This window comes from Hyperolius riggenbachi, chromosome 1 (assembly GCF_040937935.1).
Source record: "Hyperolius riggenbachi isolate aHypRig1 chromosome 1, aHypRig1.pri, whole genome shotgun sequence".
Classification (NCBI taxonomy): domain Eukaryota; kingdom Metazoa; phylum Chordata; class Amphibia; order Anura; family Hyperoliidae; genus Hyperolius; species Hyperolius riggenbachi.
The window spans coordinates 520,122,680-520,149,711 of NC_090646.1; the positions used below are offsets into that span (position 1 = coordinate 520,122,680).

Genomic DNA, 27,032 nt, shown 5'->3' on the forward strand with positions numbered 1-27,032 from the left:
GGCTGGTGCAGGTTTCTTTTTTGTGAAAAAGAAGGATGGAGGCCTCCGTCCATGCATCGATTATCGGGGCTTAAATAAAATCACAGTAAAAAATCGTTATCCTTTGCCTTTGATAGACAATTTGTTTACTCAAGTCACCAATGCTAAGATTTTCTCGAAACTGGATTTAAGGGATGCATACAACCTTGTGCGTATCAGGGACGGTGATGAATGGAAGACGGCCTTTAACACGCCCGACGGGCATTACGAGTACCTAGTGATGCCCTTCGGGTTGTGTAATGCCCCGGCCATCTTTCAGGAGCTGATTAATGAAGTCTTCAGAGAGGTTTTGGGCAAATTCGTCTTGGTGTATTTAGACGACATACTAATTTTCTCGTCCAACCTCTCAGAGCACCGAAAACATGTTAAGTTTGTGTTACGGAAATTAAGACAAAATATGCTGTATGCTAAGTTGGAGAAGTGCATTTTCGAAGTGACCTCTGTCACCTTTCTGGGGTACATAATTTTGACCTCTGGCCTCTCTATGGACCCTGGAAAAGTTTCAGCTGTCTTGGAGTGGCCCCAACCTGTAGGACTGAAGGCGCTCCAGAGGTTCCTGGGGTTCGCCAACTACTATAGGAGGTTCATAAAGGGGTACTCTACGGTGATCTCACCAGTCTCACCAAGAAAGGGGCAGATACTCACCACTGGTTTCCTGAGGCCCATGCTGCTTTCTCCACTCTAAAGAAATTGTTCTGTTCTGCACCCATATTGAGACACGTTGATATCACCTATCCCTTTATCGTGGAGGTAGATGCCTCAGAGGTAGGGGTAGGGGCTGTGCTGTCTCAGCGTTCTGGGTTGCAGGGAAAATTGCACCCTTGTGCCTATTTCTCTCGTAGGTTTTCACCCGCAGAGAAAAACTACGATATAGGCAATAGGGAACTTCTAGCCATCAAGTTGGCCTTTGAGGAATGGCGACATTGGCTAGAAGGGGCAGAACATACCATTACTGTTTACACTGACCACAAGAATTTGGAATACATTTAGAGCGCTAAGAGGCTTAGCCCCCGGCAGGCTCGGTGGTCATTATTTTTCTCAAGGTTCAGATTTGTAATCACGTATACCCCTGGTAGTAAAAACATCAAGGCTGATGCCTTATCTAGATGTTTTGAGCCCGAGACAGCACAGCCCTCAGACCCAGAAACCATCCTCCCTCAGAAGGTGGTTCTGGCAGCCACTGAGACCTGGAAGGACTGGACAGAGACATTGGGTCCGTTCCAACAGGATGTACCAGAGGAGAAGCCTGAGGGGGTCATGTTTGTACCATTGCCTTTTCGTCTACAAATACTGCAGTTGTTCCATTCCCTCAAGAATGCTGGGCACCCTGGGGCCACCAGAACTCAGGACCTCATTGCTAGGTGTGCTTAGTGGCCGACATTGGCAACTGACTGCAAGGAGTATGTGAGAGAATGTGCAGTGTGTGCTAGGAGCAAACCCTCCCGTCAGGCACCTGTTGGGACATTACAGCCCTTACCAGTCCCGAGCGAGCCATGGACCCATTTGTCCATGGATTTTGTGGGCGAACTCCCCAGGTCTGAGGGCATGACGGTCATTTGGGTGGTAGTCGATCGATTCAGTAAGATGGCCCCATTTTGTCCCCCTGAAAGGACTCCCCTCGGCCCAGGAATTGGCCGACCTCTTCATCCAACATATTTTCCGACTACATGGCATTCCGGAAAATATAGTGTCAGATCGGGGAGTCCAATTTGTTTCCAAGTTTTGGAGGGCATTCTGCCATCAGTTAGACATGGAGCTTTCTTTTTCATCAGGCTACCACCCACAGACCAATGGCCAGACTGAGAGAACCAATCAGTCTCTGGAACAATTTTTGAGGCGCTATGTTGCAGATGCTCAAACCGACTGGGTCAAATTCTTGCTGTTTGCAGAATTTGTACACAACAATTTGAAAAGCTCCTCCTCAGGATTTTCCCCATTCCAGGTGGTGACAGGAAGGTCACCTAAGTTCACCCCATTGCCAGTGGCTTCTACTCCGTTTCCAGCCCTGGAGAATTGGCAGAAGCCTTTAAAACAGGTTTGGGGAATGGTTAAAAGCAATCTGAGGATGGCTTTTCAGAGTCAGAAGAAACAGGCTGACAAGAGACGTTCCGTAGAGTGGGAATTTCTTCTTGGTCTGGGTGTCCACACGACATTTGGCCCTGAAGCAGCTGTCCCCCAAATTGGGTCCTAGATTTGTGGGTCCTTTTCCAGTGACCAGGAAGATCAATAATGTCACTTATGCCATTGATCTCCCCACCAGCATGCGAGGTGTGAGATCATTTCATGTGTCCTTGCTCAAGCCAGCAGTGCACGTGGATTCCACTCTCCCCCCCCCCCCTCCCCCTGTGTTGATTGATGACCAACCTGAGTATGAGATTGAGAATATTCTGGACTCACGGCTTGTGCAGAACTCCATGCAGTATTTGGTTCACTGGAAGGGGTATGGCATAGAGGAGAGAACTTGGGTGCCAGAATGTCGTATGCACGCAGAGGAGTTAAAAAGGGAATTCCATAGCTTACATCCTGGAAAGCCGGGTAGGAGATGTCCGGAGTCCACTCCTCAGGGGAGGGGGGGGGGGGTACTGTGAGAGAACGCGGAAAAGCCGCCATGTGTGCAGACAGCAAGGCAGCTGATTCCGCATCCAATGCGGCGGTTTGCACGCGGAAGCGTGCGTCTAGTGACATGGCAGAACGCGGAAAAGCCGCCGCATGTATTGATAGCAAGGCGGCTGGTTCCGCGTCCAGCGCGGCGGGTTGCACACAGCAGCGTGTGTCTGGTGTGGCTGAATCTGTTAGTTCACACAGGCTTAGGAATACGCGCGCGCGCTGAGAGGCAGAACTTTTATGGTGGGCATGGGGGGATCAGCTGACCAAGCCGATCAGCTGACCCCAGAGCTGGTAACTATTGGTTGATCACTTAGGGGTGGCGCCAGAGAGCGCTGCTCTATATATAGTTACTGCTGGCCACTCACAGGTTGTCTGCCGTTGCGCACACTACGTGGAAGCACTCGACCTTAGTCAGATCCAACAGTGTGTTTGAACCAGGAGGACCTGGGAATTCACACTGAGCCAGATTACTTGTATTATCTTACTGTTATATGTTAGACTAGTTCCTGGGTGTAGAGACCACGGACCTCACACCCAGACTAGGGAACTTGTGTTACCATTCTGTTATTCTTCAGACTAGTTCCAGGGTGTAGAGACCATGGACCTCACACCCAGACTAGGGAAATTGTGTTATCATTCTGTTATATATCAGACTAGTTCCAGGGTGTAAAGACCACGGACCTCACATCCATACTAGGGAACTTGTTATACATCAGACTAGTTCCAGGGTGTAGAGACCACGGACCTCACACCCAGACTAGGCATTGTTTGATATCTGTTATGACTTATTGCTTTCCTGACTACTCCTCTGATATCTGATTCGGTACCTTGCATATCTGATACTCTGTTGCCAAATCCTGCTTGCCTTGGATACCGAATCAGCTTTCTATCTTTGTACTTTGTCTGTCCGTGTGTTACCGGCCTGGCTTGCCTGGCCTCGAGAGCTATCTCTCTCCTTAAGAGATAGTCTCCAGATCGGTCAGTGACATTCACCTTCAGGTGTCACTCACTCTCTGGTCTTCCTACCTCCAGCCTGACTCCACCCCTTGGAGAGTCTCAGGCTGCTGGAAGGTTCCTGGATTCTCTAAAGCAGTATTGCCTATACTGCTCAATATCACCTGCTCATCAGGTGTGTTTCTCAAAGTATTACTGTTACACCAAACACTCTTATATACATAGGTGTCCAGAGATTAGAAATATATCTGTATTATCAGTGATTCTGCAGATCATCAATAATCAGGTATATATCTGTATTCTTGGTGATACTGCAGATCACCAATAATCAGATTCTCTCTGCGTGCTGACACCGATCGTTACACCTGCATAGTACAAACATAATAATGCAACTGTTGAAAATTAGACTTATTATTATCTTTATAGTATAATCTCATTATGAATTACATACTAGTACCACATATTTAAAAAAAAAAAGCTGGGAGGACAGTGCCATGTGTACTATTATGTTTTATCACCTTTTCTTTTACCACATGGTTAGGAACTGGGAAAACCAGCTGGTGTAGTTTTGAAAGTGAAAATAAAATCTTGATTTCTTGCCTGATATATGAGGGACTAATTTTGTCATGTTTTTTATTTCACATAATAATAATAGTTTTCAGTTGGTGACAGGTTTGTACTGAAGCTAGCTCAGTTTAGCACCTTGACAATCTTACTACGGTATGGGTAGTGTTAGTATATGTGCAGAGTTAGGTGTGCTATTTTTGTTTTTTCCATAATTGTGTTCCTACAACATTCCTAACACTTTTAATTAACTAAAACATGGGCATATTTTGATTTGTTTACAGATGATTTATCATTCATGTGATTTCAAAACTTACTACAGTGGATTGGATGACACAAGTCCAAGTACCCCCTGAGCCCAACCTAAGTACCTCTTGTTGAGATCCTGTGCTGTAGAGGATAAAATAACCTTCACCCCTCCTCCCCTAACACCCCCCCACACACACACACACACACACGCGCACACACACAAAAGATTGCAATTTGTAATTTCTAGATTTCAGGGTGCAGAATAATTATATTTAAAATTTTGCAGCAGTGGTCTGCTCCCATCCATTCGTCTGAGAGAGTCACGCTCTTTCCGGGCTTATTCACAGTAGGACGTGGAGGGGCTGTGTTATAAAGTCTTATAACGCTGATTACCACACTGAAATGCTAATCCTATGGGACGTTCACATTGCGACGTTAGCATCGCATTGTAACGTGTAGCGTTATGGTAGCACACTGCTGCAGTGCATTACTTCTAAACGCACATGTTACCAGGTACAGGAAAGCATACTTTTCATTGCCTGTATGCTTTGCTGTTTCTACTGTGTGCGACGGTAACGCAGTGTTAATGGGGTTGATTCACTACAACAAATAGTGGGCCTTATCAGAGTTAGCATGCCTTATCAGAAGTTAACATGCCTTATCAGAGTAGCATAGCGAGCGCCATGAACTTATGCCTGCTAATTGGCAATGACGAGAGCTCCACTAGTCCTGCCCTGAGCCCCTGCAGGTTCAATCGCTTTAAAGGACATTATCCCCGCACTTTGATTGGCCTTTCAAGTTTCCTGTCAAATGACAGGCAGCCTATTGGGCCAATCAAAGTGCGGGAATAATGTCCTTTAATGTGATTGAACCTGCAGGGGCTCAGGGCAGGACGAGTGGAGCTCTCGTCATTGCCAATTAGCAGGCATAAGTTCGTACCACTCGCTATGCTATTCTGATAAGGCACGTTAACTCTGATAAGGCACTTTAACGCTGATAAGGCATGTTAACTGTGATAAGGCACACTATTTGTTATAGTGAATCAATCCCTATGTGCGTAACCATCTTTTTTTTGCGTTGTGTTGTAATGCTGCGTTGTGACTTTAACGTTGTATTACAATGCAATGTTCCACTGTGAATGTAGCCTCAAATGCTCTTTTTTATACCCCATCATGTTACTGACCTGTTTGCAGTTAACATCATCAAGATGTTCCATTTGGTGTGTTACCAACATATTTTTTTAGTGTTTTGTTGCCTTTGTACTAAGTTTCTTGAAAGTATTGCTGTCATGAAAATCAGTATTTTTTTATATAAAACAATAAAACCACTCAGTCTCAACATTTGATATGCTAGCTTTGCACTATCTTATGTTAAGTGAAGAATCTAAATAATTGCGAATCATCACACTCTATTTAAATCTACATTTTGCACAGCAACCCAACACTTTTAGAAACCGCAATGTACAATATGTAAATGAAAGTTGGTAATAAACCTCACGTGTGATTTGCTGACCCAACCCGGATGTGTTCTTTTTTTCTTCTTTTCTCTGTTTTCGAACTCACAATCAGCTCTCCAGCTACCATTTGTCCTTGCCATGCCATGCTGCTATAATGACTGGTAGCCTCATCTGTAGTCTATTAAAATATGTCAGAAGTGCTTCCCACTGGTCCATTTATGTAGCAGTCACCCAAATGTGCTGCAAGTCAGGCAGATAGCACTGTTCTGTGCGTACGTTAAAAAGGGGCGCTGGGAAAAAAGGGCGCGGGGTTTTAAACGATAAGCATGGATAACGTTTAAAAATGTATTGTTCCCTTGCTATTACAAGTATTTGAAGCTGCTTTTGATTCTGGATCTCTCCCCGATTCCATGAAAGAGGCCTTGATTATAGTAATACCTAAACCTGGCAAGGACCCCCGGCACTGTGAATCGTATCGCCCAATCTCCCTATTAACAGCTGACATCAAAATTCTTGCCAAAATACTCGCCATTCGTCTTAATTCAGTAATCTTATCATTAGTACATCCAGATCAAACTGGATTTATGCCCGGGAAAAATACGGCAATGAATATACGTCGTTTAATGACTAATCTACAGGCATCCCATTTAAATAAAGGTAATAGAATAGTGGCCTCCCTCGACATGGCAAAGGCCTTTGATACAGTGGAGTGGCCCTATCTTCAGGCAGTCCTTGCCAGGTTTGGATTCGGGGACAATTTCTGTAGGTGGGTCCAAATTTTATACAATATGCCTAGAGCTCGGGTGGGCACTAATGGGTGGATATCCAGTCCGTTTACTTTGGGTCGTGGAACTAGGCAGGGGTGCCCGCTCTCTCCGCTTCTATATGCCTTAGCAGTTGAGCCCTTGGCATGTCGCATTAGGGCACACCCCTTAATTCGTGGCCTCCGTACTATGCACACTGAATTTGGCCTCTACGCCGATGACACTGTTTTATACCTGGAGGATCCTGATGTCTCCCTGGCGACAGCATTAAGCACGATAGAGGAATCTGGTTATTACTCAGGCCTCAAATTGAATAAATCTAAGTCGGTTCTGCTATATATTGATTCCCCTCCAGATGGGTCACCTCGGTCCTCAAATCTCTTGCAGGTTGTTACGTCCTTTAAGTACTTAGGAGTGTGGATACACGTGGACCCTAAAATGTACTTGCAGGCGGAGGTTTTTCCCCTTCTTAATCATGTGCAATCGAAGTGCAAAGCCTGGTCCAAGCTATACTTAACAGTTGTGGGCAGAATAAATTTAGTAAAGATGATACTCCTTCCAAAAATTCTGTATGTTCTACATCAATCACCAGTGTATGTTCCTGTTGCTTTTTTCAAAAAACTCAAAACTCACCTTCTCTCCTTTATTTAGAGCCCGGGTTAAGTATTCCTTGTTAATTAATCCAAATGGTATGGGCGGCCTTGCTTTGCCCTCTATGCAGCATTATTATTTTGCAGCTCAATTGCAACATGTTGCCTCTTGGTTTTGCACTTCTAATTTGTACAATCCTGAAGCGCTAGGTTACACTGTTAACCCTTCATTAGACAATGTGGCATTGGACCTCCTTAGGGAAGTCATACCCCTACAGTCTCACCGCAATACTATACTGACTCAAGCCATGAGAGTGTGGAAGAGAATAGGTGGCTTACACAGTTCTACGTCCTACGATTTTCATACCCCCATTTGGGATAATCCAAACCTTTCAGAGTTCATTTCCATTCCAGACCAGACCTTCTGGCAAAAGAATGGGGTTGTATTCCTGGGTCAAATTGTTTCAAAATAAAGCATTATCTCCTTCCCCTCGCTAGTAGATAGGTTTCCTGCATTTACCCCTCATCATTTTCGTTATGTACAACTTGTGCATGCATTCCGTGCTCAGTTTAAAGGCAACAAGGTTGATATTCAGCCACACCCAATCTTACAATTAATTGAGCGAGGCCCCCAAAAACATCTGATAGGGGACATTTACAAGGAGCTGGTAGAGAGTAATGCACTTGACAGAACGCTTGACTCTAAGAATAGATGGGAAACTGCTGGCCTCTCTTTGAGTGAAGAGGACTGGGATGATGCACTGGAGGCGGTTAAAAGGGTTTCTTTATGTGTGAAGGATCGTGCCACTCAACTTTACATTCTTCATCAAACTTACTTACTACCTAAGCAAGTTGCCAAATACAATCCTAACGCTCAAGATGTATGCCCTAAATGTGCTATACCCTCCCCCTCCTTCCTTCACCTTATTTGGAGCTGTCCACAGGTTGATTCCTTTTGGAAGCAAGTCATCAGTTTCCTCCATGACAAAATGGGTTGTCCTGTAACCTTTGACCCAGTACTATGTGTACTTGGAGTAATACGAGATGAGGATTTAAGAGCTGCCACCAAAACCTTTATTAGAGAGACGTTATTTGCCGCCAGGCAAGAAATCGCCCTGCACTGGCTATCGCCAAACTCACCCCAACTTGCTTGCTGGATCAAACGCCTTGACAATGGTATGGCCTTTAAGAAACTTGCCTACACTCACAGGGAACGGTTACAACAATTCCATTTAGTGTGGGATAAATGGATTGACCGATAATGTGCCGGTTGCTGAGCGCACTGTTCTTTGGTGCGTTCTGCACTGGTCTCTTTATACTTCTGTGCCCCCTTCTTAATATTCTTAATAGTTGAATACCAGACCACGTAATTAATAATGGAGGCACACTCTATATTTGTGTTAAATACCCCACCAATATTTACTCCTGTATGATATTATATGAAGGATCTCTGACACTAATGTTAAATGTCTCTCATATTTACTTACCAAGATTAATATGTTTACTTAGCTATTTATTGCACTGTACAGTTGTTTTGTAACCCCTGACATGTTATCCTTTTCATGCTGTTTTGCTCAATGTAGTGCCTGTGTACACTTTTCTACTGCTTTTTCAAATAAACTCGTTTTGGTTAAAAAAAAAAAATGTATTGTACTGTATTTCGTTTAAAATTAATGTTTTATAAAGTTATAAATCATTAAATAATGTGCATTAAATCGGCAATTGTAAAAACGTTAATCTTTCGTTTAAATAGTGAAACGTATAATAACGTTTAAAAAAAAAATTACTAAGTAACCCTCCCTGTACCTACCCCTAACCCCTAGACCCCCCTGTTGATGCCTAAACCTAAGACCCCCCCTGTTGGTGCCTAAGTAACCCTCCCTGTACCTACCCCTAACCCCTAGACCCCCCTGTTAGTGCCTAAACCTAAGACCCCCCTGTTGGTGCCTAAACCTAAGACCCCCCTGTTGGTGCCTAAACCTAAGACCCCCTGTTGGTGCCTAAACCTAAGACCCCCCTGTTGGTGCCTAAACCTAAGACCCCCCTGGTGGTGCCTAAACCTAAGACCCCCCTGATGGTGCCTAAACCTAAGACCCCCCTGTTGGTGCCTAAACCTAAGACCCCCCTGTTGGTGCCTAAACCTAAGACCCCCCTGTTGGTGCCTAAACCTAAGACCCCCCTGTTGGTGCCTAAACCTAAGACCCCCCTGTTGGTGCCTAAACCTAAGACCCCCCTGTGATAAGCATTATTAAAGTTTCAAAAACATATTGTGCGTTTTTTTCGTTTAAAAATAATGTAAAAAAAAATTGTACTGTTTTTCGTTTAAAAATAATGTTTGAAAAAAATATTGTACTGTTTTTCGTTTAAAAATAATGTTTGAAAAAATATTGTACTGTTTTTCGTTTAAAAATAATATTAAAAAATGTATAAATCATTAAATAATGTCTAATCATGAGAAGCAGTAATAAAACATTAAGTCTCCGGGCGCCGCTTTTAAAACGTTATTTTTCTCCGGCGCCCTTTTTTCCTATCGGGCGCCCATTAAACGATATTTATTATGGGAGTGAATGGCGGCGCCCGATTTGTCCACTAGCCTCCTGCGCCCTTTTTTACTGTTACCCTGTTCTGTTGCTAGCTGAGATGCTGCTGATACTCCCTTGAGTAATGCATTGCTCTCATGCTAGCAAAACTCGCTAGAGATGGTCATTGACATGCAAATACTTCTGACTTACATGCAAATTTAATTCAAACTGTATGCAGCTTGCAATTAGGCTTGTCACAATAGACATGAAGTGCATTTGGTTGGCCTTGTTCCAAGCTGGATCAAATTTCCAGTAAATCTTCATGCAATCCAAAATGATTATCTTATTATTGACCATCTCTATTGTTTGCTAATAATTACTCATTAACTAATTTAGGACCGAGGTGATTGAAATCTACACCCTGTTTTGGTGGGCTGCTGGCTGGCAGGACGCAGATTTCAATCACCACCCGCAGCGTGCATCCGCCGTTTCCGTCGCTCCCCGCCGATCGCGCCGCTCAAACCCGATGTCTCTCGCCACAGCTCACAGGCTCGGCCTGTCTCTATGACGGCAGAGCCATGTGAGCCGGTCAGGAGCCAATTTCATTGGCTGCTGGATGTGTCTATCAATGTAAGCCGCTCCCATTGGCTTACATTGATAGACACGGTCAGGAGCCAATGAAAGCAGCTCCTTACCGACTCACATGACTCTGCCGTCATAGAGCCGGCAGAGTCTATGTCAGGAGGATCCCGGCGTGCGGCGGTGATGACGGTTGCGGCGGGTATGCGCTGGATTCTGTTGGTATTGTACCAGTGGTCTCTGGTCCTTAAAGGGAACCTTAACTCTAAAAAAACCATGAGTTTTACTTACCTGGGGCATCTACCAGCCCCCTGCAGCCATCCTGTGCCCTCGCAGTCACTCATGGCTCCTCTGGTCCCCCGCTGCCAGCTAGTTTCGTTTTTGCCGACTGGGAGTCGGCAACCTGCCATGCGTACATTTTTCCGCATTCCTGCTGGTGCAGGAAGCTATTGCAGACATCAACAAGTACATTTTTACGCGTTATGGTTAATGCGTAAAATTTTACGCATTACACCCGTGGTTAATTAAGGAATTCCTCCTGTGTCTGAAGGCACACACTGCTTAATATTTGTAATAAGTTAGTCATTATATTCTATAACATAGAATCTACTGATGTGCATAAAACCTGTATCATATCTAATAATGTATACTTGCCTTAAGCCCTAATATGTGCACTTCACAGCTAACACCATAGAGTACCAGCTATGACAGACTGACGCCAAAAGCCTACAAGTACCTAATGAAAATACAGAGACCCCTAAGTGAGCGCACTAAGCCTCATTTACATACTGGACATCACACTCCTACCCACACACACAATCAGGAATGTCCCAGAGCAGTCAACAGTAAAGTTATCACTCTGTGTAATATGTTATTTTCCGGGGGGTTTTTCCTCAGTGTCACTTTAACCACCTCTACAGTATAGGACCTCTGTGACTTTATCTAAGCCACGAGGACGTAGATATGCGTCTTGTAGCAGAAGCACAGCTGTGCACCATTGGGCTTGCTCCTGTGCACAACAATAATTGGTGAAAGGGAAAATATATTCCCTGAACCAATAAGAGTGATTTTTACAATAAAAAAATACTTTTATTTTCTCAGTTCATAGTGAAAAATGTACACTGTAGCATTATTTCAGAGACAAATATCTTCACCATAAATTGTGATAAGAACATAATTTAGGTTGTGTGATAAACAGTAGAAATAGCCCCCCCAAAAATTATGTTTTTTATCGACAATAGCCCTTTTTATTTTTGAAGTAGAATTGGTAAAACTGAGAAATAATGTAGTTTTTTTCTATTTTTTTCCTCTTTTTCCCATTAACATGCATCGAAAACAAAATTGTTTAAGGGAAAACATACCATACAATGAAAGTGTAGTTTGTCTTGAAAAAAACAATATTTATTTCATGTATGTGTCATAAGTAGGGATAAAGTTATTGCTGATTAAATAGGTACATAGCTAAATGTAAAAACTGCTTTGGTCCATAAGGGGGAAACAAGGTCTGGATGTGAAGTGGTTAAAGAGAATCTGTACTCTAAAATTCTTACAATAAAAAGCATACCATTCTATTCATTATGTTCTCCTGGGCCCCTCTGTGCTGTTTCTGCCACTCCCTGCTGCAATCCTGGTTTGTAGTTAACAGTTTTAGGCAGTGTTTACAAACAAAAGACTGGCTTATAACCAGAGTATCATAGGCTGAGAACAGCTTACTGTGTGACTCATGCAGAGCTTGGAGGGGGTGTGTAAAGCTTCTGCCAATGACAAGCAGTGCTGCACATTCCACACATTCCAGCCTCATCCCGACAGACACGACATAGGAAAGGAGATAAGATTTATTACAGTGCAAGTAGGAAAGGCTGCAGTATGCCAGAGCACATTAGAACAGGCATAGGAACTTACAGAACAGAAGAAATAAGGCTCAAAATTTTGTTAGAGTCTCTTTAAAGACATGAGTTCTAAAACTCAGGCAATGTCCATGTATTCCATATTTTGTTTCTAAATTTTGTGTAATTGTAACATAAAGTTGTGTAAAATAATATGCAAAGACATGCGACCCAGTGCTCATCCTGAACAAAGCTTTAAATATACACTTTACAAAGAGTCAACCAGGTGAAACATTCTGACCATTTTTTAAAGTTTCTGCTCTGATTATTTTGCACTCCAACAGTAGTGTAAATGTGTTCAACTATGAACTATACATAAACATTACAGTAACCAAGGAATAAAAAACACATTTTCTAAATGTTTTTAGATGCAATGAAAATAAATGTAGCTCTTAAAGGTTGCAATGAAAAGGGTATATCCCATAGAAAATGCAATAGTGGACAATACTCTACTGCTGGACAATGTGGCAGTAGGTATCATCCTTCTTGCTTCTTCTTCAGCAAACTTCTTGCTGGACAATGTGGTGATGGATTACATTGCATGTCTGGACCACAAGATGTCAGTCATGGAGTGTCTAAACAGGTCTTTAGTGGCTGGAAATAGGACATTTACCAGACAGCTCACAGCAGAGCCTGGAGGTAGAAGCTCCTGTAGTTTTCAGTGTTCATATAGCTACAGAGACATATGGCTTATAGAAGGCAGCAGTAGGAGGTGATCAGGGTGGAAGAGTTAAAAAAACAAAAAACTATTAGATTACTATTAGATTATAAACCAAAAGAACAGATAAGAAAGGTTGATCAGATTACGTGCAAAAGAAACGTTTACTTCCCTACTATCACTCCTGCCAACATGCTGCCTCTGTTACTGGTCTCTCTGCCCCTGTGGGCCACTTTTGAACGGCATGCTCATACACGCATGGGGGCGCACATGCATGCACAGGAGCACCCAATGACGGCTTTTAGGATTTTAATTTAATGTCCAAGAACAGTAAGTGGTTAAATAGCCATTGCATTTGCATTTTTAAATTGGTTTGGTTGAGGAATTTGCATAGTACTGCCTTTTTGTGTGCAATTTTTCGAATTCTCCTTGATCATTACACAAGGACTGCAGCAGGCAATGCATTTGCATTTGTGTAAAAATTGCATTGCACTAGCAGAAATGCTGCACTATTATTTGAAATATAATGCTGGCGTTTGGAAAACAGCATGCATTCCGAAAGTCATGTTGAAATGCTTGCAATAGAATCAGGCCTTAAAGAGCACCTGAACTGAAAATAAAGTCAAAATAACCATACACAGGTCATACTTGCCTCTTGTGTAGTGTATTCCTCAATCTCTTTCTCCTCTCCTGCGTCCCATTTGTCCACTGTGATCAATGGAATTATCTGTCCCCATAACAGCTTCCTGGTCAGCACACTGTGAGGGCTGGTGCACACCGAGCGACTTTTTCAGCGTTTCTGCATCCGCTCGTGGCTGCGGATCCGCTTGGTCAATGTATCTCAATGGGGTGGTGCACACCAGAGTCGGATGCGTTTCTGCCTCAATGTTAAGTATAGGAAAAACGCAAACCGCTCTGAAAAACGCCTGTACAGAGCGGTTTTGCCGGCGTTTTTGTTACAGTAGCTGTTCAGTAACAGCTTTACTGTAACAATACATGAAATCTACTACACCAAAACCGCTACACAAAACCGCAAAACGCTAGCTGAAACGCTACAGAAAAATAAGAAAAAGCGTTTCAAAATCTGCTAGCATTTTGCGGATCTGCTAGTGGGTTTTGGTGTGCACTAGGCCTGAAACTGTAATATAACCCACTTGAGCCATAGGGAAACATGGACATTACCTTGCACATTCAATTGTAACTGACAGCTGCTGATATATAACTGACAGCAACTGGTATATTTAATTTCTGACAAAAAAGGGGCAGCGGGCGGTTCACACTTGTTTTAAAAACGTATCCGTGGGATATGTTTTTAAAGCTCTGCAAAAACGTAGGAAGCGTATCCTATGTTAAAACTAGGACCCGCTTCCACTCGTGCAGAAACATGGATCTGCGTGGCACGGATTAAAAACATCACGTAGAGTCCGGATTTGACAATTTTTGTCCACTGCAAGCCTATGAGAACGGACACTGTCTGCTTTCACCAGGCTAATCGTCACATCTGCGTCGCCCATTTCAGCCGCATCCCGTCGCGACGTCATACTCAAGTGCCCCGTCGTCCATCACCGCTGCTCGGTCTATCCTGAAGAGCCCGGAGGCCGACAGAAGCATGGAGATTCTCCATGGGGCTGCAACAGACCGATGGGAATCTTCAGCAACAGAGAGAATTCTCAATGGTTCATGTTGGACCAATGAAAATTCTCCCTGTTGCTAGGGAGAATTGGCCTGCTGCAGCCCATGGAGAGCCATGCTTCTGCTGGCCTCCAGGCTGTGGAAGGGGCCAAGTGGTGGGAGCGTTTGACACGGATCCGATCTGGAACCGGACAAGTGTGGACTGAGCTACTTTTGGTACCATTTCTTCAATTTCCTGTGCATGTGGTGTCCTCGAAAATGAGTGCATATTTCGCGCAACTTTGAGGTTTTCTGAATCCTAACGCAAAATTTCGCATGGTAGCATTATATTTACGCATCTTGATGCGGATTTTGCATCTTTATGCGGATTTTATGCGAATTTATGCGGATTTATAATCTTGCAGTATTATTGAATTTTTTTATTTTTTTTTAATTTCTTCTTTACTCTATAACATGATTATAAGATGCAAATTTATTTCACAGTTATATTTAACTTATAACAAGCTGGTTGTACAACTGAGCTATATTTTTCTAGTGGAATGTATATGCTTATGTGGAGAACTTCTTATATATTGTTTATTTGTTATTTGTTATATATATATTATATACTATGCCATTGGATACTTACATAACTTGTATGCTGAAAAATTTTTCAATAAAAATTATTGTGAAAGAAAATGAGTGCATAAAAGTTGGTTCTTTCCTGGCAAGACTGCTTTCAGGAGCCTCTCAGCACAGCAGAGACTCCCTTATTTTAATTTATCTTATTCTTTTGTTTCCTGCCTTTTTTTCTTATATACTGAGGACTATCACTTGGCAGGAGTTAGTTCGTTCATACGAAGTGGGAGAAGTTACCTAACCCAGTGCTGTTCATTGAGATGGAAACTAAATACTCTGATAACTCTGGGAGTTAACTCTGATTTCATTATACTCTCACAAATGATATAACACATAGTAAGACATTTATACTGTATATTCTGATAAAAACTATTTCATGTTGTATTACAGTCAGTCCTGCCTGTGTTTAGATGCCTCACATCACTGGACAGGAATGTGGAAAAGTGCGACATTTACACTAATTTCAGTTTGTGTCACATGGTTTTCCAGTTGTTCTGCAAGCATGGTAAGCAGCACCACTTCTGGCTCCAGTGGTAATATATTTAGCATTGCATCAGTTTGTTGTATTTGTAGAGCTATGAGGAAACATCTGTGAGCCCCTTGGAATTTCCTAGATTTCAGCATGACTGGCTCCTAAAATGTGATCATCATCAAAACTGTCATCGTTAACAAACATTGCACTGTACATATTTAACATTGATATATTTCAAATGATTAAAATGGTGTAACAATGAATTGAAACATTGTGGAATAACCAGTGTCTGTGTGATCCTATTCAGGAGTCAAACACAAGACGGTATACCACGCCACAGTGGTATTAATCACTGACCTTATTAGCCTTATCCTCTCATAAAACAGATGACAGCCTGACTGTAAGGTGTAACAATAGTGTGTTAACATTTAGGATCTACCAGATGTTATTCTTTGGCCCTGTTAAAAGTGGTGCATTGCGGTGCGATGTAATGGATGCACTGTAACATGGAATGTCACAATGTAATAGCAATGTGACGTTCACAGTGCATCTGGTGTGACCTATTGGCGTGCGGCATCCCAACGCACTGCATGCAGTGCCTTAACACAAAGTGCACATTAACAGTGACGGTAACTTTTCTGCTGCTTTTCTGCTTTTACAGGGAACACAACACAAGTTCAATGTGAATGTAGCCTTATTGTAAACCACAGCCAGCACTGAAAATATATTCTAGATAATGATGTCAGTCATTTTTAAAAATGACAGAACCAATCACTTCTAAAGCTGCAGACATACCTGAAATGTTTGTTTCCCAAAATAATAGTTACAGATTGTCCTGGCCAATAACAGAGGTGTGACTTCAAGTCATGGGATCCCCCAGCAAAACTGTAATGGGACCCCCCTCAATGTTCACACCCCTTTCCTTGCCTAACCCTGGTGACCCTCACAGCCTGGGGGGCCCATCTCACAAGGGTCATAAAACAAGTGTGGACATCGTAATCCTCACACCCATAACAAGTGTAGACCCAAAAACTGCTGATCTGAAGGGTGGGCAACTATATTGGAGGGAGTTGTAGTTGGGCTCCCTTACAGCACTGGGCCCCTCTGCAGTTGCAGAGGCTCATGCTCCCCTCCAGTTACATCCCTTGCCAAATAGTACTGCTCTATGGAAAGGGTAGATATTGGAGCAGTTTTATGCTGCTGATACTTTGTGCAGACCAGCGATGTACCCGGGACACCCGATTCCCAGAAGAAACTAACAGGAAGAATCACTTTGGCTGAAGAAAATATAAAGTATGTACATAATAGGTAAAATCTCCTGAGAGCTACAACTATCAACAAGCTTTCTGTCAGTAATGTATACTGCTATCTCAGTGAGGTCACCACATTGTGAGAACACTCCATTTTTAGTTAGTTTAGTATCTTCTTACTCATATCATTAGTATGTGTCCGCTGCCTGAAAATGGCAGAGTATGAAAGTGATAAAAGCATGCAGATTCATTATCCTGTACAATAATGCAGTGTATCAAAATATCCATTAGGAAATTTCCATTCTTTCAAGCAGTCTCTTATGGGAACTTAGTTCCTGCAACATAAAAGGTATATATACATTATTAAAGCCCCTATCCAGCCAAATCTTTTATAGGCCTGTAGCCTTCCTCCACTTCCTATAAATGGGATAAGATCTTAAACATAAAACAAAATACTGCAATATTTCTGACTACTGCTGCTCCTTCCAGTCAGCAAATTATGGTGTGGACCTCCTTTACTGCGTCTGCCAAACCACACACACTAACTTACAACCTGCTGGCTTTATTTACCACCTTCCTTCATTGGCTGCTATGAGAAGGTGCTTGGGGGGCAGTTCGGCCAGTGGCCATGCGCCTTCTTCCATCTTCTGACTGGGAGGGGTTGGGAGCAGCAAATCAGCTGCCCTTCCTTTCACTCTCACTCCCAACGTACACAACAGGTTTACAAGAACCGGTGGTGGTAAAGTGACAGCCACTGATAATACCACTTATTACCAATGATTCATTTATATCAATTAAAGAGACACTGAAGCAAAAAAAAAAAATGATGATATAATGATTTGTATGTGTAGTACAGCTAAGAGATAAAACATTAGGAGCAGAGACATAAGTCTAATAATGTTCCCAGTACAGGAAGAGTTAAGAAACTCCAGTTGTTATCTATGCAAAAGAGCCATTGAGCTCCACAACTTTCAAAGTCGCAGAGGGCTCTGTCTTCTGAAGCTTATTATCTCAAGGATCTGCAGAGAAAAAAACAATACAGTGCCAGAGGACAATTCAAATGTTCACTAGCCTGCTCTGTAAAATCATTTAGAATGCTGAGTAGTGTGTAAACTGCAAATATTAGAAAATGATGCAATGTTATAAAAAAAAAAAAAAAAACACTATGTAACTGAAAATAAAAATATGAGAATATTTTCTTTGCTACTAATGTAGTAATTATCCATACTATACAACTAATTCATTATAACATAATTTTTTTTTTGCTTCAGTGTCTCTTTAAGACCTTATTTATATCCCACTAGTGGTAATGCAGGAAGTATACAAGCTTAAAAAAAGATTTGTTTGAACAGGCTATTTAAATCCATGATGCTTAAAATAAAAGTATCTCCAGTTATATTAGTAGTAAGTGTATTTTTCCCTCTACCTGTAACCTTATTTTGAAAGATGACTGGAAATATTACGGTAAGTCTTAATATATTATGATGTGAGCTTGTACAGTGCTTAATAGGCTTGCATTTCTTCTTCCAGCTGAGCCCATATAGTGAACAGCTTTATCTTTTGCCTCTGCAGCTGATTATTAAGCATTTTTGAATGTCATAAAGCCTATAGCAGTAGCTCCAAAACATGTCTTCAAGTCCCACTAAAAGTATGTTTTACACTGTCACTAACAAGGTTCTCCTGAGCACCACTAGTTTTCCAAATTTGGCTGGACATTCTGGTATGGAGGTTCACACTATGCTGGAGTGTCAGCATACCTGTATACTGTAGTACAGATATATTGTACCAATCTAATTGTCCATGCCAGTCCCATTGCATATGGCAGCGGATTATGCCCTTCTATGGCAATGCATCCACTGTCTAGAAAACGTGTGCAGGCCGGATTTATGTGTTGCAAAAAAACAACAGATAAATCCAGACACAGTGCAAATGGATGTGTGTACATGGGGGTCCATGCCTTCCCATAAAAGAGCTTGTGGTATATTCTGCATGTCTGTAGGTTCCCTGCCATCTGGTCTGGGAAGTAGTCTGGCAGTGAACCTTGTGTGAAATGGCCCTCAAGGTGAAACGTATCTGATGGAGATGGGGCAAGGAGCAGTGTCAGCACTATTTTAGACATGCTGATTCAGGTTGTGATGATAATGACAATAATGCCAAAGTTGAATAGATGGAATGACTTCATATCTAATATTTTTCAAGGTCTTACTAAAACTCACAACTTGGCCTATGAAGACTGTGAGCCATTGCAAGCTATCTGCTCTAAAGCTTCATGTCCTAATATATTAAAGATGCAGGCAAGGTAAGCTTGCAAATAAACTGTACATTGTGAATACAATCAGTTTGCAGATTAGAATGAATTGGATTGATGTCTTATCAGCTGTTTGAACAATAGCAAGCAACTTTTTTTTGGTTGTTCAACTTGCTTCACAACAAAAGTTGTTTGATAATTGTGCTGCATAAAAGACTGCTGTTGAGTGTGTGTATGGGGCTTAAGAGTCCTTCACTAGTTTACAAGCGCGTGTTTTTATTCCCGATTGGGTGGCGGGTGGGGAGGGGGGGAACAACCTCAGGAGGTTTTTTTTTAAAGTTTTTTTACTATGTGAATTGCATGTACTCCTATTGATGTAACATAATCACAAATGCAGGAAAAATACAGCAGTCACTACTTTATGATTGAGTGTAAAGCGGATTGCACTATGTACAGGGCACCTTCATTACTATGTCAATCGAAGTGCCCTGACAATCAGTAAAATGTACGTGCATCAATTATTTAACAGATTCCTGATGCGAAAGGGGTATAAAAATCGGAAGCTAAATTAGTGTATGGGGAGGTATGTAGTCTCTCACTGCTCCTCCCTTGTAGCTGCATCCCCGCCTGTAAAGGGTCATTGCCATGTGTCACGGAATAGCCGTGAGAAACGCAGGTGAATCTAGAGAATTCACAGTCGCTTTCCTGATCGCTCCCTGTCGGATCTGTGTAGTCAGGCAAGCGATCCGAAAATGACATTTTTGTGTTGTTTTAAATCCAGAGATCTGTTCCCCTGTGAGCCAAAGCAGTCCCCTCACCCCTCCGGAATGTCGCACGTGGCTGGACTCCCTGTGGGGCCCAGCTCATTCCCCCCACAGCAGATGTCCCCATGAAAAGGACCAGGAAACTGTCTCCACAGGGGGGCCATAGAAAGCCAGCCGATCCGGCACCGAGCATGGGCCATAAGGAAAGCATGGGTGATATGATTTCCTGTCGGCATACGAAAACCGTATGTCGCACAGCTATAAAATTCATATCGTCTTGTCCGGTAAAATCTGGCCATCGTGCTGATATGAAATTCCTTGGGATAGACCGTCCGGTTATCGAGATATGAATCTTCTCAGGAGCCTGACCCGCTGGCTTAGCCGTGTCTGATGTCATATTAATCTGTATTTTCCAACAAGTCTGGAGCTGTTACCCCCCTAAATGTAACATGTATGGTTCAGGAGTTACAGCAATTCATAAGTTTAGCTCTAAAATCTCTCAGAGGGAATGAACTGTCATTTGCTGGTAGCTCAGAGGGGGCTGGCATTGCCACACCCCCAAACCAGCTTCATCAAAAGCACAGAGCCAGCAGGCGGGCTGGAGTCCTCCACACTGAAACATCTTGCACTCATCAGATGCCAGCTTGAGGATATGCTGGCATCCACCTGGTCTGAACTCTGAACTCTGGACTTTGAAACCAAGGACTTTATGATTCTTCCCACAATAAGGACATCTTTCCAGGAACTAAGTAATTTTCTCCCTTCTTTTATTTTTCATACTGGCTATTACTGTTTTCATAATTGTTGATTTTCATAATTGTCTGTATATATTAATTATTTATATTGCGTGAATAAACGACTTTCTCCAAGTCATTCACTTTCCGCTACCCTGCTTATCAGCACACACAGAAATGATCCCGGGTCTCTGAAGATACGCTACTGTTTGTTTGTTGTTGGCTAGACAGAATATCGTGTGTTTAACCGTTTTATTCGCAGGATTAGTCAGTCAGTTAGTGGGCCCCACGGTCCCATAGTAACCGCGGTGGTGGCAGTTTACTCTGAACCAGTGGGTGACGTTGTAATCACCCGTGTCTCACAGGCTCCCTTCTGAGCTGTCTGCGGCTAATTCTTAACGGTTCCTGCGCATTGACTGCGACCAGAGTTCGCACGATCTGTGCGCTGGCATCGTTTAGAAGGCTAAGTGCGGTCAGCCACGAGGGCTCCTTGTGACAGTGGTGGCAGCGGTGGGATCTGTGTTGTGCTGAAAGTATCTGCGATAGCGCTAGCGCTATCGAGAAACGAACTAATTCGTTGGTGTAGCTGGAAGGCAATATATTTTTTATATATACAGAGAGACTGTGTAGCCAGTACCCCTCCCCAAAAGTTTTATTTTATTTGGCATGGAAATGTCCGGGAACTACCAGAACATGTGCCTAGCAGACCTGGAAAATCTTTGCGAAGAGAGGGGCATTGGCATCCTCCGCAAGACAAAACGGGACCTGATAGCCGACTTGTCCAGATGGGATACCCAGCAACTGCGGGAGCCGGGAGTGTCCGCTGAGGTGGATACCAGCCCATCTGACAATCGAGGGGAACCAGAGACTGAGACTCCTGACCGTACAGAGGTTGTGCATCCTGAGGGCCCTGCATCAACAGTTACGCCGGAGAATGTCAGTGTGGACCCCAATCCCAGAGTTTCTGACAGTACTCGCCTGGAACTGGCCAGTACTGGACTGTCCATGGGTGCTGACCCGGTAATGCAGCAGGCATTACAAAAGCTGATGGAGACTGACCTGGAAAAGTACATGCAGTACATGGAAGCACGAGAGGAACGGGAACGCCAATCTGCAGAACGCAAGGCTGCTGCTGCTGCTGCAGAACGCCACGCGGAGAGGGATGCCGCAGAGGCGCGGGAGAGACGACAGCATGAGCTCAACATGGCAAAGGTTCAACAGGCCAGCCGGAGTTCACCGCCCAGCCTCCCTGCTGAAGGAGCTGCAGCACCCGTAAGTGCAAAATTTAAATTTGCTAATATTGAAAAGGACACAGACATTGACTTGTTTTTGCGGTCTTTTGAAAAAGCATGCCGTCAGTATCGTCTGTCCCAAGACCAGTGGGCCAGACATCTGACACCTTTGCTGCGCTACAAAGCGCTTGATGCCTTCGCAGAATTGCCTGCGGAGAAGGATAATGATTATGCTGCTATAAAAGACGCTATCATTACTAAGTACCAGCTGACGCCAGAAGCCTATCGGAAGAAGTTCAGGGCCTGGCAGAAAAAGTCTTCTGATTCGTACCGAGATGTGGCCAGCAGCTTGCTCACCACACTCCGCCAGTGGACACTAGGCCTCACCAAAGGGTCTTATGGCGTCCTGGAGGACTTGATAGTCCTCGAACAATTTCTGAACATTTGCCCTGCTGATGTACGACAGTTTGTGTTAGAACGCAGGCCGGCTTCAGCCACTGTCGCTGCAGACCTTGCTGAGACTTTTGCAACTACCCGGGTGGCTGATACCCGCAGAACTGTCCCATCCAGCTGGAGAGGAGGTCAGCCCAATACCTCGGCAGACCCTCCTGCCCCTGTGAGCCGTCCTCCACAGAGGCCACCCAGCGCAGCTGCTGCACCCAGGCCTGCAGCGCCTGGAGAGGTCACCTGTCACTACTGCCGCCAGCCCGGACACATGAAATTCGACTGTCCGGAGCGGAGACAGACACCACCAGCACCTGGATCATCTGCATCACCTGCACCTCACCCACAGCAGAGGCAACCCGCCAGCGAACCACAGCCTGGATCATCCGATTTTGTCCTGTTTGCCCGCGGAAAGGAAATCCGCGACCGAACCGACCAGCAGCAACTTGTTAGAGTGAACGGCAAAGTTGTCACCGGATTTCGAGACACCGGAGCTGACATCACGTTAGTTCACTCACATCTTGTGCCAAAGGAGAGCATCAGCTCCAGCCGATCCCTTGCCCTTACTGGAGTAGAGGGCACCCTTTTCCACATAGCCCACGCCAGAGTGAAGCTGGATTGGGGAGTGGGAGGGGTCCACGAAAGGGTTGTTGGGGTTATGAAGGATCTCCCAGTCCCTGTGTTGCTAGGGACTGATTTGGGCAAGCTTGTGTCCTACTATGAACCTGCCACGACCGCCTTGTCGCTCACGGAAGGAGACGGACTCTCCACCCACCACCAGGTACTTTATACACTTGGGGGAGCACCAGGGGGAGGTGGGTTGAATGTGCCCAGTTCAAGGGTACCAGGTTCAATAGTGCCTGCTTCAAAGGCACCTGAGTTTGATGTACAGACTGTCTGTTGTGATGATGCTGTAACTGTACCTGAGTTTACTGTACAACCTGTCTGTAATGAAAAAATGTCTATACCTGTCAATATCATTACTGCATGCAATGATGATTTGAGTACTGTCCGTCTGTGCCATTCTGACAGTGTACCTGTGCTAGCCGTACCGCGCAGCTGCACTGCTCAGAACCTGAGCTCAGAACAGGTGGAGGGGGTTCCGGCCTCCTCCCCCTCCTCTGACCGCAGGGATGAGACCTTTCAGCCGCTGGCCTCGTGTGACATGAGCCAGTTGGCTGAAACTGACAGCGCCGTATTCTCAGCTGCACTACAAAGTGACCCAAGCCTGGAGGTGCTCAGGCAGCAAGCCGCTGAGCCCCTCGCGGATGGGGCCGCTTTCAAGGTGTACTGGGAAGGTGGGAGACTGTACAGTGAGTCTGTACAGCCCCCTGCAGGTAGATCCCACGCGAATACCAAATGGCTTGTGGTCCCGAGTGCGTTCAGGGGACATGTGATGAAATCCGCACATGGTAATCCTCTGACAGGGCACTCAGGGGTCCGCAAGACACTTGCCGGTATTCGGAAACAGTTTTATTGGCCCCGGATGAACAGGGATGTAGCAAACTACTGCGGAGCATGTGCCGTCTGTCAGGAGCTGGGAAGGTCCAGGGATTCCCGCGGGGTTCCCTTAGGTCCACAGCCACTTAGCTGGGGAACCCTGCGTGGGCTGGCTGTTGACCTAACCAACCCACTGCCCGTTGTCAGCAGTCCCGGCAGACACCACGTCCGACTGCAGTGGCGCAAACGCCCTGTCCAGAACGGTCCATGTCGGGTCAACCCTGAGGGTAGCAGACCGCGACCGGTCCAGGGGAACCGAGCCACAGGCTCCAATAGGTTTCCCTGCCGCACCGGCAACCCGAGACCCGTCAGCCAGGTTGGCCGACACCGGAACGCTGATGGGCTGTCCTGGTGTCAGGGGGAACTAGGCCCAACAGCGCCAATGGCTGCTACGACGGATGTCTTGCTGACAACCCTCTACACAGCGTCAGGAAAGGGAGGTGTCACGGAATAGCCGTGAGAAACGCAGGTGAATCTAGAGAATTCACAGTCGCTTTCCTGATCGCTCCCTGTCGGATCTGTGTAGTCAGGCAAGCGATCCGAAAATGACATTTTTGTGTTGTTTTAAATCCAGAGATCTGTTCCCCTGTGAGCCAAAGCAGTCCCCTCACCCCTCCGGAATGTCGCACGTGGCTGGACTCCCTGTGGGGCCCAGCTCATTCCCCCCACAGCAGATGTCCCCATGAAAAGGACCAGGAAACTGTCTCCACAGGGGGGCCATAGAAAGCCAGCCGATCCGGCACCGAGCATGGGCCATAAGGAAAGCATGGGTGATATGATTTCCTGTCGGCATACGAAAACCGTATGTCGCACAGCTATAAAATTCATATCGTCTTGTCCGGTAAAATCTGGCCATCGTGCTGATATGAAATTCCTTGGGATAGACCGTCCGGTTATCGAGATATGAATCTTCTCAGGAGCCTGACCCGCTGGCTTAGCCGTGTCTGATGTCATATTAATCTGTATTTTCCAACAAGTCTGGAGCTGTTACCCCCCTAAATGTAACATGTATGGTTCAGGAGTTACAGCAATTCATAAGTTTAGCTCTAAAATCTCTCAGAGGGAATGAACTGTCATTTGCTGGTAGCTCAGAGGGGGCTGGCATTGCCACACCCCCAAACCAGCTTCATCAAAAGCACAGAGCCAGCAGGCGGGCTGGAGTCCTCCACACTGAAACATCTTGCACTCATCAGATGCCAGCTTGAGGATATGCTGGCATCCACCTGGTCTGAACTCTGAACTCTGGACTTTGAAACCAAGGACTTTATGATTCTTCCCACAATAAGGACATCTTTCCAGGAACTAAGTAATTTTCTCCCTTCTTTTATTTTTCATACTGGCTATTACTGTTTTCATAATTGTTGATTTTCATAATTGTCTGTATATATTAATTATTTATATTGCGTGAATAAACGACTTTCTCCAAGTCATTCACTTTCCGCTACCCTGCTTATCAGCACACACAGAAATGATCCCGGGTCTCTGAAGATACGCTACTGTTTGTTTGTTGTTGGCTAGACAGAATATCGTGTGTTTAACCGTTTTATTCGCAGGATTAGTCAGTCAGTTAGTGGGCCCCACGGTCCCATAGTAACCGCGGTGGTGGCAGTTTACTCTGAACCAGTGGGTGACGTTGTAATCACCCGTGTCTCACAGGCTCCCTTCTGAGCTGTCTGCGGCTAATTCTTAACGGTTCCTGCGCATTGACTGCGACCAGAGTTCGCACGATCTGTGCGCTGGCATCGTTTAGAAGGCTAAGTGCGGTCAGCCACGAGGGCTCCTTGTGACACCATGTTCATGATTTTTTTTTTTAAGAGGATCAATAAATGATTGTTTTTACACAGCTGCGAGCTGTTTGTCCTATGAGCCAGTATAACTATTCTTTTCTCCTTGTTGTATATTTTGTTGTATATTTGACAACTCAACTTTAACCATTTAAGGACCACGGTTTTAAACCCCCCTAGTGACCAGGCTATTTTTTACAGTTAAGGCCACTGCAGCTTTAAGGTCTTGCTGCAGGGCCGCACAACTCAGCACACAAGTGATTCCCAACCAACATCCATCCCCCGTCCCCCTTTTTCTGCCTACCAACAGAGCTTTCCCAGCTCTCAGGATGTTTTTTTTTTAATAAATATTTGTTTTATTTTATAATAAATTTGCCTTTTTTTCCCCCTCCCCCCGCCAGCCAATCAGCGCGATCGGCTGTCATAGGTTTCAGCCTATGATAGCGGATCGCTTCCCTGCCGCCCAGGGGGCCAGCCGTGTCACACGGCTGTCACCAGTACAGCGGTGCCGTAGATCGCAGCACTGTACTATGTAAACAGACGTCAGTTTCACCGCTGGGAGACTGATGACAGAGCGGAGCTCCGTCATTCAAGCGGAGATGCGCACGCATTGGCGCGCGATCTCCTGCAAAATCCCGCCTCAGGACTTCACGCTAATTGGCGTGGTTCTGGGGTTACCCCCACATTTACGCCAATCGATGTGGAGCGGTCAGCAAGGGGTTAAATGTTTTTTGTTTATTATATTTTTGTTAGTAAAAACAAATAAAACAAAACAAAAACTAGTTTTTCAGATGTATTGAAGTATTTTATACTCACCCAGGGTTACTTATACCCTTGCATAACAGTGCTGTTTCATTGTGTCACAGCTGCAGCCTGTTGCCTTGCCATTCTAACCCACCAGCCAGTGATGTCAATTTCACCAGCAAGCCAGTCACTCTTGCAGCCAGCCAGTTTCTCCTTTCCACTCCATCCTGCCAGTCCTTCTTATACAGTCTGTCCTGCCAGCCCCTCCTGTCCAGTCTGTCCTGCCAGTCCCTCCTGTCCAGTCTGTCCTGCCAGTCCCTCCTGTCCAGTCTGTCCTGCCAGTCCCTCCTGTCCAGTCTGTCCTGCCAGTCCCTCCTGTCCAGTCTGTCCTGCCAGTCCCTCCTACCCAGTCTGTCCTGCCAGTCCCTCCTGTCCAGTCTGTTCTGCCAGTGCCTCCTGTGCAGTCTGTTCTTCCAGCCCCTCCTGTCCAGTCTGTCCTGCCAGCCCCTCCTGTCCAGTCTGTCCTGCCAGTACCTCCTGTCCTGCCAGTATCTCCTGTCCAGTCTGTCCTGCCAGCATCTCCTGTCCAGTCTGTCCTGCCAGCCCCTCCTGTCCAGTCTGTCCTGCCAGCCCCTCCTGCCCAGTCTGTCCTGCCAGCCCCTCCTGTCCAGTCTGTCCTGCCAGCCCCTCCTGTCCAGTCTGTCCTGCCAGTCCCTCCTGTCCTGTCTGTCCTGCCAGTACC

At 44.9% G+C, this 27,032-nt stretch overlaps 1 protein-coding gene across 2 annotated transcripts in view; it reads left to right on the top strand.

The window, feature by feature from the left end:
• Positions 1-27,032, top strand: part of RAD9B (RAD9 checkpoint clamp component B) — an 80,354-nt gene that overhangs the window by 27,233 nt on the left and 26,089 nt on the right. For both annotated transcript variants that reach the window (XM_068245350.1, XM_068245361.1), the window contains 2 exons: positions 15,509-15,623; positions 19,040-19,139. In XM_068245350.1, the coding sequence (XP_068101451.1) occupies positions 15,509-15,623; positions 19,040-19,139 (215 nt within the window). The remainder of the gene's footprint in view (positions 1-15,508; positions 15,624-19,039; positions 19,140-27,032) is intronic.